This window comes from Leuresthes tenuis, unplaced genomic scaffold (assembly GCF_036924035.1).
Source record: "Leuresthes tenuis unplaced genomic scaffold, fLeuTen1.0.hap1 SCAF_2, whole genome shotgun sequence".
Classification (NCBI taxonomy): domain Eukaryota; kingdom Metazoa; phylum Chordata; class Actinopteri; order Atheriniformes; family Atherinopsidae; genus Leuresthes; species Leuresthes tenuis.
Genome location: NW_027325356.1, coordinates 42,053,041 through 42,071,479, shown reverse-complemented (window position 1 = coordinate 42,071,479; position 18,439 = coordinate 42,053,041). Strand labels below are relative to the sequence as shown.

The following is an 18,439-nucleotide window of genomic DNA, read 5'->3' as shown; positions in this document are numbered from 1 at the left end:
AAATCTTGTTTCAGGTCTTTTCATGTTTTTTCCCAAGTCACTTAGTTTCACTCATGTCAACTGTTTCATTGTCCTCAGCTGTACGCACTCACTAATCACCCTCCTCAGTATTTAGTTCCCTGGTTTACTCATTGAGGAATCCTCACTACCCTTCATGCCACAGTCGCCACAGTTAAGTCTCGTTAAGTCTTGTCTCATAGTCTTGTTTCCATAGTCATGTTATTTATCCATAGTCTTGTTTTTGTTAACATCTGGTATTTTTTAATCCGGCTCAGCTGCGCCCTCTGTTTTTGCCTTGCTCCTTGTTTTTGTGTTTTGTGGAATAAACCTTTTTTGATTATTTGAAAGAACTGCATCTGGGTCCTACCTCACCATCGTTTCCTGACAAGCGAAAAGCAATTTACTTCAACTCATTGAGAGCTTCAATAACTACTTTGCCTCTATTGGTAAAGGACTTACCAATAAAATCAGGCATCCTCAGCGACATTCCTATAGAAGGCCACTATGTGCACCCATTTTTATGAAACCTACTGATACTACTGAGCTTAAATCATCACAAGTATGAAGAATACACGTACAGCAGGGGCTCATGGTATATGCAGCAAAATCCTGATAGCAATTACAGACTTTATTGTACTATCTATCACTACTCCATGGTCTTGTGCCAAAAATGACTAAAATTGCTAGAATTATTCCAATTTACAAATCATGAGACAAAAATAAAGTTAGTAATTACTGTCCAATTTCTGTCTTACCATCTCTATCTAAAGTACTTGAGAGAGTGGTGTATAATAGATTAAGCAAATATCTTGAAATGATTGTTGTCTTCAACTGCTGCAGGGTTCTATCATTCAATATTTGACTTGTTATTTTATCATGGGGAAGTCCAGACTTACATACAAGATTTAGGAATAACACAATGGGAAAGTGATCAGATATAACAGACATGACAACATCAGAGTCCAACTTGGTATTTTGACTATTTGTTGACTATCTCCACGTTGGAAGGAGCGGCTCTCATTTCTAGAAATATGGACGAATTTATTAGTCATCCAAAAACATGACAAACCAGGGTTGAGACTAGGATGCAGAGTTGTAGTCTTTCACACTTCTCTGCGGCTTCCCACCTGATGCTGCCCCCCCCCCCTCAATCAAAAAACACAAAAGGAGCAAATCCTCTTGTGTAAAAAAAAATTAAAACAAAAACTTTAACTGAACAAAAACATCAAACTATTAAATGTGGTTTGCTGAATATTAGATCTCTCCCTTCGAAGTCTCTGTTAGTGAATGATTTGATTTGTGATCATCATATTGATATATTTTGTCTTACAGAAACCTGGCTGCAGCAGGAGGATCATGTTAGCATTAATGAATCAACTCCCTCTGACTATTTAAATGTTCACGTTCCTCCAACCACAGGCAGAGGAGGAGGAGTGGCAGCTATCTTCAGATCAGGGTTAATAATCAGTCCTAGACCCAAGATTAGTTTTAGCTCTTTTGAATCTCTGATTCTCAGTTTTTCCCAAAGTGGAAATCACAAAAACCTCTTGTGTTTGTTGTTGTGTATCGTCCACCTGGCCCTTATTCTGAGTTTCTGTCTGAATTCTCAGAGTTTTTATCCCAGTTAGTGCTGAGTACAGATAAAGTCATTGTAGTGGGTGACTTTAGTATTCATGTAGATGTTGAAAATGACAGCCCAAATATTAACTTTTATTCTATATTAGACTCTATTGGATTTTCTCAAAGTGTTCACAGACCTACTCACTGCCTTAATCATACCCTTGACCTTGTGCTGACTTATGGCATTGAGAGTGAACAGTTAACAGTGTTCCCTCATAACCCTGTCTTGTCTGACCATTTTTTAATAACTTTTGAATTTACATTACTTGACTACACGGTTTCTGAGAAGAATTCTACATATAGAAGGTGTCTGTCAGAGAATGCTGTAACCAGATTTAAAGAGTTGATTTCATCATCCTTTTCTTCACTGCCATGTGAACAGAGGACGGCTACCTAAATGTTACTCCAGTAGAACTTGACTCTCTTGTTGACAGCACTATAGCTTCAATGCGTACAACACTGGACAATGTTGCCCCTCTGAAAAGGAAGGTAATCAGTCAGAAGAGGTTGGTTCCTTGGTATAATTCACAGCTGCTTTAAAGCAGACTGCAAGAAAGCTGGAGAGACAGTGGCATTCCTCTAATTTAGAAGAGTCTCAATTAGTCTGGAAAGATAGTTTAATAACGTATAAGAAAGCACTTCGTAAAGCTAGAACTGCTTATGACATCTGAGATGTCCCATCATGCCGGGTTCCTCCACGTTTCTGCTGGCCGTCGTCGTCCTGCCGCAGCCGACCGCTGCCGCCACGACCAAGCCCCCTCCAGCGGTCGGAGACCCACCCACCCACCCCAATTTAGAGGAGGGTGGGGGCTGTGGGCATCGCCGGGGGTGGGCAAAGCCTTGTCCTCGCCATCGTCCACGGAAGCCGGAGTGGGCTCAGGGTCCTGGCCCATGGAAGCTCGAGCAAGCTCACCCCATTGCCAATGGGATCCTGGCCAGTGGGGGCCCACGGCGGACCTCGCCTCACTGCCCTGAAGGGGCGGCCGGGTCGCCGGAGATCTGGCCGACCGCCAGATGGACCCTGCGTTGGGTCCTTCAGAGCCCCTCCCTCCCATCCTCGTTGGATGTCTGGAAACCATCCTTGAGGGGGGGGGGGGGGGGGGGGGGGGGGGTTCTGTCACGATTTACGTTCTGTTTCATGTCTTGTCTTGTCATTTCCTGTTTTATTTTGAAAAATCACTGACCTTCTCCCCTCGTTTCAGGTATCTTGCCCTTCCTCCCGTGTCATGCGTCTGATTGTCTTCCCTGATTCCCAAGTGTTTTCACCTGTTCCCCTTGGTCCCTCATGTGTATTTCATAGCCTTGTTTTTCCTCCGTTTTCAAGGAGCGAATTTTGTTGTAACCTTCACAGCCACCTCCGATTAGCGGAGTGTTTTTGTGTTTTGATTTATTGAAAATATCTCGTGCCACCGTTAAAGGTGAGTCTTTAAGTTAAAAGTTAAATTTTCATAGAGCCTCTGTTTTGGAAGAGTGCGTCTTTTGTTTTACTCCGCCTCATTAGGAGAGCATGTTTTTGTTTTGTTAACTATTCGTAGCTTTTCTGTTTTCCTCCCAGCGTGGAGAGTTTTATGTTTTGTAAATATCATAGCTGTGCTCCTTCTCCGCCATAGTTACCGAGGAGGGCGCTTAGGTTTCTATAGCCTTTTATTTTGCGCTGCCAGGAGATCGCCCTGCCGTGCCCTATGTGTGCGTGTGTTTATAAAATAAAACCCTTTTGGAATCCAAAGACCCTGCATCTGTGTCCTAAGTCCCTCGAGGTACCTGACAAGAGGCTCTTCAATATGAGCCATCAGATGGAAAAAGTCCCCCTGCTGTGGAAAACTTCTTCTCTCATACCAGTGCCCAAATTAGGGCAACCGGTGGAGCTGAATGACTACAGGCTTTTACAGCTCATATCATGAAGACCTTGGAGAGACTCCTTGTTCATTGCATGAGATTGCAGGTTGCTGAGGATCTTGACCCCCTCCAGTTTGCCTACCAGAAACACATAAGAGTGGAAGATGCGATTCTGTTCATGCTGCATCGGGCATATGCTTATTTGGATGTGCCTGGTTCATATGTGAGATTCATGTTCTTTGCCTTCTCCAGTGCCTTCAACATCAAACGGCCTCCCATACTGAAAGACAAGCCTCTAGGTATGGGTGTGGCATCCTCCCTGATATCATGGATTATAGACTATTTGACTGCCCGACCACAGTATGTCAGGATGGGGAGATGTGTTTCTTGAACACTGGAATGCTGTACTGGGGCTCCGCAGGGTACTGTTTTGGCTCTTTTTCTTTTCACCTTGTACACACCGGACGTCAGGTACAACAGGCATGTGTGCACGGTGGACAGGAGGGGTACAGGGACCTTGTGGAGTCCTTAAATGGCTGGACCAAAAATAACTGTTTGCTCCTGAACATTACCAAGACCAAAGAGCTGGTGGTGGACTCTAGTGGAGATCTAAAACGCCATACCAGTCAGTCTGCATTGATGAAGGGGAGATATAGACTGTTCAGACTTGCAAATATCTGGGGGTGGTGCTGGATAATAAACTGGAGTGGTCTGCCAACATCGAAGCAGTGTACAGGAGGGGCCAGAGCCGTCTCTTCTTTCTGAGACGTCTCAGGTCCTTCACTTTCTGTAGTGAAATGATATGCATGTTTTATCACACTATCATAAAGAGTGCACTGTTCTATGCTGTTGTCTGCTGGGGGAGTTGCACTACAGACAAAAACTGTAGGCGCCTGGACAAACTGGTGAAAAAAGCCAGTTCCGTTGTAGGCAGAGGGCTAAACCCTCTCAGTGCTGTGGTGGAGCAACAAATGAGGAGGAAATTATATTCTGTTTTGGAGAACAATAAACATTCTCTCCACAGCAACCTTTATTGTCAATTCTGAAATACATCCATAGATATACTGAGAATTTAAATTTCGTAAAAGAAAATCCTCTGGAAAAACCTCAGGCTGGGATTGGGTCTAAAATATAAGTTGATGTTTTAGATGAATCTGTTGTTGTTAGCTCAGAGAGATCGACTGGACAGAAACAGTCTAAGTACAAATCAGGTTCTAAAGATACTTCTAAAGCTGCTGTAATTCATGATACATCTGTGATAATGGTGGGAATGTTTGAATTTTTTCCCTGATAGAAACAACTTTGATTGAAGGGCATGATTAAGACAGTAAGTAGGTCTGTGAACATTTGAGGAAATCCAGAAAAATTATGGAACAGTATGAACAGTATTTTGCCAAAGATCCATCCATCCATCATATACCGCTTTTCCGGAGGTCGGGTCGCGGGGGCAGCAGCTTTAACAGAAAAACCCAGACGTCTCTGTCCCCGGCCACTTCCTCAAACTCTTCCGGGGGGACCCCGAGGCGTGCCCAGGCCAGCCGAGAGACATAGTCTCTCCAACGTGTCCTGGGTCTTCCCCGGGCTCTCCTCCCAGAGGGACCTCACCAGGGAGGCGTCCAAGGCGGCATCCTAACCAAATGCCCGAGCCACCTCATCTGACTCCTCCCGATGCGGAGGAGCAGCGGTTCTACTCTGAGCCCCTCCCGGATGACTGAGCTTCTCACCCTATCTGTAAGGGAGAGCCCAGACACCCTGTGGAGGAAACCCATTTCGGCCGCTTGTATTCACGATCTCGTTCTTTCGGTCACTACACACAACTCGTGGCCCGACAACGCTATCAGAACCACATCATCCACAGAAAGCAGAGACCCGATTCTGAGGTCGCCAAATCGGACACCCTCAACTCCCTGGCTGCGCCTAGAAATTCTGTCCATAAAAGTTAGAAACAGAATCGTGATAAAGGGCAGCCCTGATGGAGTCCAACCCTCATCAGAAACGTATCCAACTTACTGCCGGCAATGCGGACCAAACTCTGACACCGGTCATACAGAGACTGAACCGACTCTGCCTCCTCCGAGTAAACCCCAGTGTACAGGCACACAGCCGGGGGGCAATAAGTATGCCCACACCTGCTCTGGGCCTCTCATCACGGGAAACTCCAGAGTGAAAGAGAGTCCAACCCCTCTCAAGAGGACTGGTTCCAGAGCCCAAGCCGTGCATCGAGGTGAGTCCGACTATATCTAGCCGGAACCGCTCAGCCTCGCGCACCAGCTCTGGCTCCTTCCCCAAGAGAGAGGTGACATTCCACGTCCCAAGAGCTAGCTTCAGTAGCCAAGGATCAGACCGCCAAGGGCTCCGCGTTCGGCTGCTACCAAGCTTACATTGCTCCCCGACCCCCTTGGCCCCTCCCACGAGTGGTGAGCCCGTCGGAAGGTGGACCCACGTTATGTGTTCGGGATATGCCCGACCGAGCCCCATGGGCACAGGCCCGGCCACCAGGCACTCGCTGCCGGGCCCCATCCCGATAAGGTGATACATTCTCTCATGGGAGAGACACACAAAGATATCACATTAATTTCAGTGAATTAATTAATCATTTAATTTATCTGATTGTGTAACTGGGAATCATTGGTCTCTATAAGGACCAGTGGTCCTAAAACAATGGTGACAATCCCAAAAAAAGCTCCTAAAAAAATAACAAAAGTATGGTTATGCTAACAAACACACTTGTAAACATGCACAAATAGAAAAGTGACATACGGAGGGTTGTCGCATTTTCTCTGTCTGAACTGGACTCCAGTACCACAGGTCCTACTGCACAAGCTCCACTGACTCCATGGACTCCAGTCACCATCCACATGTTGCGGGATGGGGGTCTTACTGACACAGTCTCCTGCTCTGCACCACTAACATGTAAAGATTAAAATGATTTCAAAAACACTTAACAAACTTTTAGGCAAATCAGTATAATCTTTCATCACAACATATAGCCTGTGAGGAATCAAGAATAGAACAGAACAGAATAGAATATAAATCTATAAAGGGAAGTTATATGGTTGTGGTGTTATTTATAAAATCTACTATTTACCAAAGGAATAAAGTTCTAACTTGAAGAATGTTATGTAGGTGAAACAATCCTACCTTGTCTGTCCCACACTCTGTTCCTTCCAGAGGAGGATCTAGCTTTGTCTTACAGGGTGTATGTCCCTCTACTAAACACCACAGGCCAGCACACATTAGGTGCTGAAAAAATACCAGAGACACAGAGAATAAAAAATATATCGTAAACAAAATACCGGTACTGACATGTTAAAATCATTACTAGTTTTGGTTAGTAAAACAGCAGCACTGATTTGCATATTATATAATGTGCCATTCTTTTAAGAAAACACAAGTGACAAGGGTAAAACACGATTTTCATTTATTAGGATTCAAATTTGACCATAAAACAGTGAATAAAAATTAACTGAAATTAAATTTTAAGAAGCACAGAGACAATTTATCAATTTGTCCAGTTTTTTTGAGTCACTGGTTTTGATGCCTCTCCACTTGACAACAGACTTGTAGAAGATATGCAACAGCTTGGTGCAAACATTAAAGAAAACTTCCTGAAGAAGTATAGTCTGTTATGTCCTTCCTTGAGGACAGCCTCAATGTTGCATTTTCAGTCCAGTCTGCTGTCCAGGTGAACACCTCGGTATTCCTGTATTCCTCAACCACCTCCACCTCTTCACCTAGGATGGACACAATTGGCCTCATGCTAGAAAAGTCCGTACGAACAGATTTGTTCTTAAGTCGTGCATACGAGGTATTTAAGAGAATTTGTGCATTCACCAATGTTTTTGTATTCTAAGTTTTCTTTCAAGTACGAACAGAATTTACGATTGATCCAGACTTGTCATAGGAGTTTCGTAAAATATTCCGCTGTTATTCAAATCAATTTTGCTTGACCGCTCAGAAGGTATGCTGCGTTTTGCACAATATTATCATCAACGAGGGTCACCCACTAGCTGAACCAGTCCAGGCAGACCACAAGGTGTGGTGCCAGAAGACCCTCATGGATCGCCCCATGAAAATGCCATCATGATGAGGCAAGAACTGACTGTCGACTTTAGTTGCAGTCATCAAGCTCCTGGCCATGGCGAGATGTTTTTTAAGCCATTTTACATATCAAACAATTTCTTCTTTATTTCTGTGACATTACGAACAACAGGTGACACGGAATTAACTCGTAATTGCTTTCTTCGCTTTAGCAGGTTCCATAATTCCACTGCTGGCACTGCTAAAAAAGACAGATTTTCCTTTTTGGATCTCTGAAAGCAGAACTTCAGTCTCAGAGTCTGTAAAGTTGCTCTTTTTGCGCCTTGATGGCATTCTCATGACTCAACTCTTCCTGGCACAGGAGAGAGGAAGCGTAGCCTTATATGGAATCATCTTGGGCGTGGAGTATGCAAATTTACTATCTTCGTGCACTTAAATACACACATGTGGCATTCCCATGAGACTTTCTTAAGCACTGCAACAAGGAAGGATATCCTCCACACCACTGGAACCTTCTTCAGATTTAGGCTAAGACTGAAGATGTGCTGTGGCATCCCACATAATTGTCTTACAAAGGCCTTCAGGACCCTGTGGCTGCAGCCTTATTTTGGTTCAGTCTTTCCAGCTGCCTCTTCACATGACTACTGGAGACAGGCAGGATGGAGGGAGGGATCTACAGCAAATCTTCAACCTTAGCTTGAGTCAGGAGAAAGTTCCTGTGCTGTAGAAGATATCCTGCCTTGTTCCTGTATCACTTCTGCCCTCAGTGACTACAAATCAGTGCCCTAACATCCCACATCATGAAAGTCCTGGAGAGACTGTTATTGGCTCCATCACAGTTGGCAAGTGAACACCTTTCAGGACCCACCTCAGTTTAATTATCATCCTGTGGCTGGCGTTGAAGATGTAATTATCTACCTGCTTTAACAAGTCCACAATCATCTGGACAACAATCACCCTGACAAAGCAGTCAGCACCACAACGATCATGTTATTTGATTTCTCCAGTGTTTTAAATACAATTTAGTGTGTACAGTTATGCAAGAAGCTGTATAAAATACAGGTGGATGCCTCCAAAAGCACTTTGATTATTGACTACCTCAAAAAATAGACCATAGTTTGTGAGACTTAAAGGTTGTTTGTCTGACAGGATAGTCAACAGCACATGTCTTATTACCACAGACATCTAAATCCTGTCATCTTGAGAAATACTAGAAATATGCTGCAGTTGCTGAGTGTATTAACGATGGACAAGAGGCTGAGTACAGGGGACTGGTCAACCACTTTGTTATATGCTGAGGGAAAGATCACCTAATTTTGAACACAAACAAAAGAGAGTATTGAGACAGACTGGACAGCAGACTGAACTGGAAATGCACTACTGACGCTGTCTAAAAGCATAGACAGAACAGGCTGTTCTTCTTAAGAAAGCTTAGGTCCTCCAATGTCTGGAGCACAATGTTGCATATCTTTTACTAGGTTTTTGTGAGAAGTACAGTCTGCTTTGCAGCGAGCTATTGGGGCAGCAGCATCAAAGCAAGTAACTGAAAGAAACTGAAGAAACCTACAAATAAGGCTGCCCATGTGCTGGGGACTATTCTGATTATGCAAAGAAGAATGGTGCACAAGTCGATGAACACAATGGACAATACTGCCCACCCTCTTCACAACATAGTGTGGAAACAATGGAGTGTTTTTTTGCAAGAGGCTGCAACACTGAACAGTACTGGTGGACAAGCAGCAATAACCATACACAATGGTATCAGATAATAGTTGATGTAAAAGAGACACTGCAATATGATGATTTCATTATTTATTTATAAATATTATCTTCAAGACAGATGATGTACAAATTACCCCAACAAGAAATTGATTTCACTGTGTACCTTCAGAGTCTTGACAAATACAGAGATCATCACTTTGTGATCAAAATGTCAAATGTCTTTTCTATGAGACAACAGGCCTTGGCATGGTAACTTTTCAACCCGGCTGCAACTGCACTTTGTCTTTGATCCCTGTCAGTTGTCATAACTGTAATAGGCTCTCACATAAATTGGCATCCACTATCTCCTAGAATGAATGTATATGAACTGTATACATACATATACATACATATATATATATATATATGTCCATCCATCCATTATATGCCGCTGCTCCAGGGGGCAGCAGCTTGAGCAGAGAGACGTAGACGTTCCTGTTACTTAAACCTCCCAGACAGGGTTGCCCACTTTCCACTTTTCCCTTTTTGCTATATTTATTGACCCTCTAGCAGCTGCTATCATGCAAAATAAGAATATTAAAGGCATTCAATCCAAAAAAACTAAAACGTAAGATAGAGTACATAAGATAAGTCTTAATGATGATGATGTATTACTTTTCCTCCAGAATTCACTAACATCTCTCTCACAGACAATCACACTCATTGAACAATTCACATCAATCTCTGATGATTCTATCAACTGGTCTAAGTCCACTGTTCTGTCAATTAAGTGTAATTTCTAGAATATACCCACAATGACACTATAGTCAGGAAATATAAGATATTTAGGGGTAAATATTTCTCCCAGGCTTTCAGAGCTAACAAAACTCAACTATGCTCAGCTTCTAAGGACAATAGAAGATAATCTCACACATTGGAACTCCTTACTCATGGGGAGAGTTGCTACTATTAAAATGATGGTCCTACCAAAAATCAAACCTCTTCTCTATGATACCCATCAAACCATCCCCTTACTGGTTTAAGTCACTGGACTCATACATCTCCAAAAATCTTTGGAAAAATAAGCCACCACATAGCCTATTAGCTTAAAAAGTTTACTGAAAACAAGAGACAAGGATTAGATTTACACATTTTTCATTATCATTTCTTAGCCAATAGGTTACAGTATATCTCCAAATGGTGTCAATTTTATCCCCTAGATGAACCATGCTTAGATTTAGAGGAAACATTTTGCAATAACTTAGAAATCTCAAACTTACCATCTATTCGCCCAAATATAAAGCATAATAAGTGTTTCGAAAGCAATAACATCAGCTCCCCTCTGACAGCCTGGTGAGAATTCCATAAAATAACTTTATATATATACTTTATAAATATATATAATTTATTTCACTCACTTTACAGAATGCAGCTGCAACGCATTTTTAGAGTATGAACAGCTCAAATCTATAATAAGTAAGAAATATACCATCAGCCAACTATCCCTACAACTTCCTTCTGGAGTAGCAGATTTCTTAACCTCAATACTCCAAAATTACTATCAAAAATATACAGATTACTGTACAAAACAGATGACTCTTTCACTACTAATCTTAAAATGGGAAACAGACTTATCCATCAACCCTAGTGAAAATTTCATGGTCACAAATCTGTTTAAACACCTTCATCATGACTAAAAATCCAAATTTGCAACTTATACAATAACATTTTTTTTAAGGAATACATTATACATACAATGGATGTTTCAGATGGGCCTTACACACTCAAATTACTGCCCACATTGTACTGATAACAATGACTACATGCACGCTTCGTGGTTTTGTATACCAGTACAAAAATTCTGTCTGGAGATATGTGAAGACTTAACAACATGGCTCAAGTGTAGAGTTCCTGCTTGACCCACACTGTGTATACGAGGTCACCTGGGCGACATCAGCATAGAAATTAACTAGGCACATATGGTCCTCACTGGCTTATGTATTACAAAGAAATCTATTCTCATGAATTGGAAACAAAAAAATAATCTATGTATTAATCAGTTTTGAAATATTTTGTCAGACCATATCAATAATGAGACAATGTCTGCTTCCTCAAAACATCAATTGGCTGAATTACATTCTCTCTGTTCCCTGTTTATTAGTTCTATGACTTAGTGGAGGGCTGGGATCCGGCTGGGTGGGGGTCCTGAGCGTGTGGGTTTCTTGTGGTGTCTGCGGGTGGGGGCTGGTTGGGTGGTTGAGGGCCGCTTTGTGTCTGGTCTCTCAATCTTAAACAGCATACCATTAAACATTGGGGGGAGGGGGGGCTGGGCTGATACATTAACCCAAATGGCAGAAGAGGAGGAACATACTGATTGAAATGACCAGCCAGTCAGCAAGCTTATTCCAGTTTTACTACTTAACCAATACCATCCTGGCACCAAAGTTCAGATCTTAACCAACAAGATCATTTTTAGGGACATGAAAATGGCTGGCACAATTATCACCTCTGTCAGAGTCTGAATGATTTTTAGTAAAAAACGTGAGAACCTTCCAAATGAAAAGAGTTCCAAGTTTGTAGCCTGAATAAAAAAATATTGAGGTTGTTCCCAAAAATCTTTTAACCAAGTACAAACAAAATTCCTCGAAGAACTGTTTTTCTCTTTTTGCTCTATTACAGCCTTATACAGCATTGCTCATCTAGCTTTACTCTCAGATGAAAATATAAATAGATAGCCTGGTTTTATGGTAGATCAGATGTGCAGCAATTGTTTTGGATAGCCATATAATATGTTCAAAACAATTTAAAATAATAGGACTGAATGTTGTACCTCCATGTCACTGCAGAAAGTAGCATTGATTCCAAATAGGATCTGGCACTGTTCATTCACGCTGTAGTGCATGCCTGGCAGTTTGGATGACAAACGGACCTGATAACGGCTCCTGGGGTTTGTGTGCAGTAGACATGTGCTGGCTCTTGATCTGTTTGAAAGAGAGAAATAAAAATACACACACACACACATACATTTATATATATATACATACATACTGGTATTGTGTGTGTATAAACAACCTGGGTGCTTTTACCATAGCTCTGCTCCCTGGAACAAACAACTGAGGTAGATAATAACTGCCTACATTCAAAGGTAAAATCTAAACTTTCTTGTTCTCACGGGTCTACAACTGATAATTATGGGTGTATGTTTGTGTGTGTTATATTTGTATTGTTGTCCCTCAAAACTCGTCTTTACTTACAAAATTCCAGCTTGCATGCAGATATGCTCTGTTTCACCTCAGAACGGCACTTCTGCTCTCAGACACACTGCTGCCAGTGCAAATGTCCTATTATCAAGTTATGTGTTGTATTTCTGTGTTAAGCAAATTAACATAAGCAACTCCATTTCCAAAAGACACATAAATAAATAAACTGAGCTGAATTCTACTTTTATGCTAAGGTATCACCAGCTCAAATATACAGTCAGCAGATATATATCAAATTACCGACTTTATGGCAAAATCAGAAAACAGCCTACTAAATTACTAATATAAACTGTGGCAACTTACAATTCATCACTGATGCAGGTTGACAATATATACAGCCTATTTTCTTATCACCTGAGGAAGCTCTCCAAGTCATTACGGCTGCAGGATGACCAGAACAGATCACTGGGGTTCCGTCCTTTCACCCATTCACCAGACATGATATGGGAGTGGCTGGAGCAATTGGCATGGTCTTCATCATGACTTATTCCCATACTGAGGGTGAGACATGGAGACAAGTGTGAATGGTTGTGAAAATGCTTGGGGAGAACAGACGATGCTGCTCTGTAGGTGCTGGAAAGGTGATACCCGAGACCACCTTCTCTGTTCAGAGATGTTTTTTCCAGTTTAACATAGATGGCTTCCTCGACTCCTCTCTCAAACCATCTGTCTTCTCTGTCCAGAATGTGGACATTACTTTTTTTAGATGTAGTGTGCACTGCTGAGTCTCTGAGACTCTAACGACATGCACATTGGTTTCAGAGCAAGAATCAAAAGTCTTTATTGCCGCTGGGATAGGTTCCAGTCCCCCTGCGACCAGACCGACAGATAAAGCGGATATAGAAAATGGATGGATGGAGTCTTTATTGTCATTACACTAGTGTTGCTTTCGTCAATGAAAATTATGACTAAATATCATCGTCAAAGAACCTTTTTCATGTGACGAAAACGAAACGAGATGCAACATAAATGTTGGTCATGTCACGACAACTATAATTAAAAATATAATGCAATATTGATGACAAATTAAAACGAGACTAAATGCGGTTTACAAAATAAAAAAATCTGCTAAAATGTCTCTTCATTTTCGTTGACTAAAACGAGACGAAATGTTATACACACGTGGACAAAATTGTTGGTACCCCTCAGTAAATTCTCACTGAAAGCACTTGAAACCTACAAAAGTAACAATAAATAAAAATTCATTGAAAATTAAATAATCAAAATCAGCCATTACTTTTGAAATGTTGATTAACATAATTATTTTTAAAAAACAAACTAATGAAATAGGGCTGGACAAAAATGATGGTACCTCTATAAAAGATTGAAAACTATTTGACCAGAGTGACATGATTAACTCAGGTGTGTCCTTTAACTGACATCACAGGTGTTTCCAAACTCATAATCAGTCAGTCTGCCTATTTAAAGGGAGACAAGTAGTCACTCTGCTGTTTGGTGAAAAGGTGTGTACCACACTGAACATGGACAACAGAAAGCGGAGGAGAGAATTGTCCCAGGACATCCGAAAAAAAATGATAGACAAACATCTTAAAGGTGCAGGCTATAAGACCATCTCTAAACAGCTTGAAGTTCCTGTGACAACAGTGGCTCATATTATTCACAAGTTTCGGTGCAATCTGTTGGTTTTCTTAGATAGGAAATTATATTTAGAATTGGCTTTGTATGTATGAATTGGACTCATTTTGATTGGATTACGATAACAATGAATTGGACTCTGATTGGCTTTAAATGGATTGTATCGCTGAAGTGCCTTGAGATGACATTTGTTGTGATTTGGCGCAATATAAATAAACTGAATTGAAATTGAATTTGCCAGAACACTCTAGAGGTCAACTAAAAGTCCTACTCCATAGTCTCCCCAAATTCCTCCTGCACCTGAGTTTTAGTCTCAGTAACCACCAATGCTGCTCCCTCTTAGCTGCTCAGTACCAATCAAGTGCTTTGGGTGACCCCTGGGACAACTGAGCCAGAAAGGCCTTCTTCAGCTTGACGGCTTCCTTCATCCCCCATATTCACCAGTCGGTCCCCCAGTTACCGCCATGACAGGCCCTGACAACTTTCAGGCCACAACTGTTCTTGCAATGATTTTCTTTTAAATATCTGGATTCCATCTTCAAATTGTTACTGATTCCGTTTTTTAATTGTTTAGCTTCGGTTTCATCCCTGTGTCTTTAAATCTGCATAAAAAGCACCAATTATATCAGTGTTTCACCCTGCATTATCGATATAGCCAAATGGAAGTCATAGTGGTACTGTAATCAAGGCCCAGAAATGTACATTTTTACAAATATCTTCAGAACTTAAAATGTAACAGTCCAGCTCTATTTGCTCAAGAAAAAAAAAACACTTCAGGAGCATTAATGTCTTTCATGTTGGATTAGATTTTTGTACAAACATATGTATATGTGTGTGTGTATATATATATATATATATATATATATAATACTATACTTTATACTAAAACAAACTAAAAGCAACAATAACAACAACAAAAGTGCCTATACATATATGTTTGACTGTATTAATACCAAATTTGTTGTACAGGATCACAAGACAGATTCATACTGTTTTACCATAAATGGCTAAGATCAGCCAAAAAGACACTACCTGCCCATCAATCAAAGTTTCTTAGTTGGCAGGATATGGCTCACAATGAATTGATCTTTTGTCCAGTATGTTTTAGGATTGTGCTTATGAATAAAAATAGAAAATATAGATGATTTTTATGCTGAATAATTTTGTAAGTGATGTTCTAAATCAGTGATGAGAACATTTTACAGCCCTCTCATAGCATAATGATATGACATAAGGATAAAAACATGATATATTATTCAAAACCACTTGTTTAAATTTCACCACAACCTACTTGTGTCCCAGCTCATGAGCAATGGTGAAGGCCAAATTAAGGCCATTGTCTTCTGCTAATACACATTTCCTTTTGGCACTGCAGATACCACCCAGATAAGCAATACCTGTAACACAGTGAAGTGATATGTCAGTCAGTTTTATACAGGCTGAGTAATAAACCTGCACTAACACAGCTGTATGATATCAGTGTCTGTGTTTAACTCGGTACACGTTAACTGACAGATAAACAACAGTAAGACGGAGGCTGGGTATGTTAATGATATATTGAGGAGTCACAAAGGATGAAGTTGATGGAATTTAGAAAGTTCTGTGACAAAATAACAAAGTTGACTATTGGCTTAGAAGACTGGACACAAGTATCAGTCTCTTGTGCAGTGCCCTGTGCCTTAGAATGGCCCCTGCTCAAGTCTAAAGGGTAAAGGGAAAAAAGCAAAACATTAAAATGGCCATTACTTAAGAATTTGGATCAAAGATTTGGGACCTATGCTGAAAACACACCTTTTCCACAGTTGTAGGTTTTACAGAACATTACCATTAAATTAGAAAGCATTCAATTCATAAAGTATTGGCAAAACAATGATAGTAAACCATTTAAAAAGTAACACCAATGACTCCTCAGAAGTAGGTGTACCTAATCTTCATTACCTAAGCTGTTAGCTTTAGCTAGTGCTAAATGAGAACATACATAAATAAATTCAGACAACTTATTTCTCATTTACATTTCCCTGCTCTGAAGTTCAGGCTCTGAGAGCTGGAACTGATCCTCTTTGTGGCTCAGTTCCTTCAGTCCAGCGTTGAACTGGACCAAGTTGTTAAAACAGTGGGATGGCAGTGGCTGCTGCACATTCGGGTGGCAACACCCATTCCGAAATTCAAAGTCCCACCATTCCGACAAGGCTTTCAGTTTAAGGAAATGTGCGTTACTCAACAGGTGAGTCCCTTCTTTCTGTTCATGCAATTTATATGTTTAACACATGTTTACAGATAAGCGTTATTAAAAACACAAAGTCTGGGCAACTGGAGGAGGAGAAGCAGACAGTGGTGGTTTTCAATCACACACTCCAATGCCACTTCTTTCAACTTGTGTGCCATTACTGTGTTTTTAACACACATAAGGCGCACCTAATTATAGGGCGCGAGTTTTATATACAATCCACACAAGCATACAAGTTTTTGTATTTAAAAATAGATCGGGAGCAAAACAGAGTTTGTTTGTGCTTTATTTAAAACACACGGTTGAACAAGTTGATCTTAAATTCTCTCACAGCTGCTCGATTCCCATGTTCCTCCGCGTAGCTGATGGCCTTCAGTTTAAACTGTGCTTCAATAAGCGTGCCTCTTTGCCATTTTCAGGGTTGTTGAAACAGAGATGTTCTGCATAACGCACACACCTGTTCTTTTATATACAATCAACGCTCCCACTTCACCCTTTAACGTTCTCACGGTGTTCTCTACTACGTCCGCCTTACAACAACGCACAGGGCGCACTGCACTATAAGGCGCGCTGCACATTTTGAAGAAAATCTAAAACTTTTATGTGCGCCTTATGGTCGTGAAAATACGGTACAGATATTTTAGGTTTTATGTTTAAATTACAGTTAATTAACCATAATGAAAGATTACATTAATATTGTTTTTTAACTTTAATACCATTTTCTGCATGTTTTTACAGGCTTATCACCATTTTTCCATAAAACTGCAAATTAACAGATACTAGCAGTAATTTAAATAGTTACCTTTAGAATTACATGTAATTACCAATAACATCATTTACACTATGAAATTTAACATGTTTGTCATTTTCAAATATAATTTTACATAAAATGTGACATAATTTTACAGATCTTTCCTAATAATTGCAATGAAGAAATGGATATAAAATGACAGAAATGTGTAGTTATTTCCACAAAATTGCAGGTTATTTAGCATGCGTGGTTGAAGTGATTTCATGTTTTTTTAACTGTGCATTACTGTAGAAAGACAATTTAAAATATTTTACGGAACGTGCACTTTAAAGCATTCTGTATTCTTACAGGTTTTAACTTTACTTTTGTTTGTTTTTTACCTTAAAAAAAACAGTGAAATGCCTGTTTATTTTGATATATTGGGAGTAATTAAAATTTTTGCCATTATGGTCCCAGGTAATTTACCATGATTTAAGATTATGTTAATATTATGTTTTCAATGTGTCACAGTCGGCTATAGAAGTTAATGTTATGTCACAGTTTGTTTAATCATGGTTTCAGTTATGTTCTAGTCCTGTTTTTCCCCTGCCACCTCGGTTCACTCAAGTCACCTGGCTCATTGTTCACAGCTGCACCTCATTCACTGATCACTCCCTCCACAGTATTTAGTCTTCTGGTTTCCTTTCAGTCACTGCAGAATCCTTACCTCACTATCCCTTCATGCTTCCACGACACAGTCTTGTTTTGTTTCTCATGGTTTTGTTATTTAATAGTTTAGTGTTTTTGATAATCCGGCTCAGCTGCGTTTTTTTGTTCTTGCTCCTTGTCCCCTTTTTTGTTAATAAACCTTGTTCCGTTTGAAAGAACTGCATCTGGGTCCCTTCTCGCACCACGCACCGTGACACAATGGCAATTGTGAGGTATCAATTTACAGATTGCTGTCCATGATAACGAATGTCACGACCCGGCAGGACACAGGAGCAGGGATTTTCACAATAAGTAGTTCCTTATTGACAACACTTAATAATATCCATGTCAGAGAAATAAACAGGCTATAAAAACTCTAACACACTTTTCTCATTACCTATAAGTGTGGCTATAAAATTTGTCAAAATAATAATCTCTCCACTCTAGGAGGAAAACGAAAAGAGCTATAAACTTTAACAATATCTAAGGATGCTGTCTTAACTAAAGAAGCGAAAGGGAAACCAAAATCTCTCCTATAAAAAAAAAAAGGAGGCACTATCAAAGTTAACAAAATCAAAATCACTCCTTACGGAGGAAACCAAAAGACGATGAAACTTGACAAGGCTAAACTTTATGTTCATGTGTTTATGTTTCTGTATTTAGCAGACGCTTTTATCCAAAGCGACTTACAAATTAAGATATAACAGCTGTATAAAAAGC

At 40.5% G+C, this 18,439-nt stretch overlaps 1 protein-coding gene across 1 annotated transcript in view; it reads right to left on the bottom strand.

The window, feature by feature from the left end:
• adamts17 (ADAM metallopeptidase with thrombospondin type 1 motif, 17) overlaps nucleotides 1–18,439 on the bottom strand; it is a 174,604-nt gene that overhangs the window by 73,991 nt on the left and 82,174 nt on the right. The window contains exons 8-12 of the mRNA XM_072381119.1: nucleotides 15,346–15,451; nucleotides 12,813–12,953; nucleotides 12,029–12,179; nucleotides 6,598–6,699; nucleotides 6,217–6,362 (exon numbers count right to left, since the gene is read on the bottom strand). Of these exons, the coding sequence (XP_072237220.1) occupies nucleotides 6,217–6,362; nucleotides 6,598–6,699; nucleotides 12,029–12,179; nucleotides 12,813–12,953; nucleotides 15,346–15,451 (646 nt within the window). The remainder of the gene's footprint in view (nucleotides 1–6,216; nucleotides 6,363–6,597; nucleotides 6,700–12,028; nucleotides 12,180–12,812; nucleotides 12,954–15,345; nucleotides 15,452–18,439) is intronic.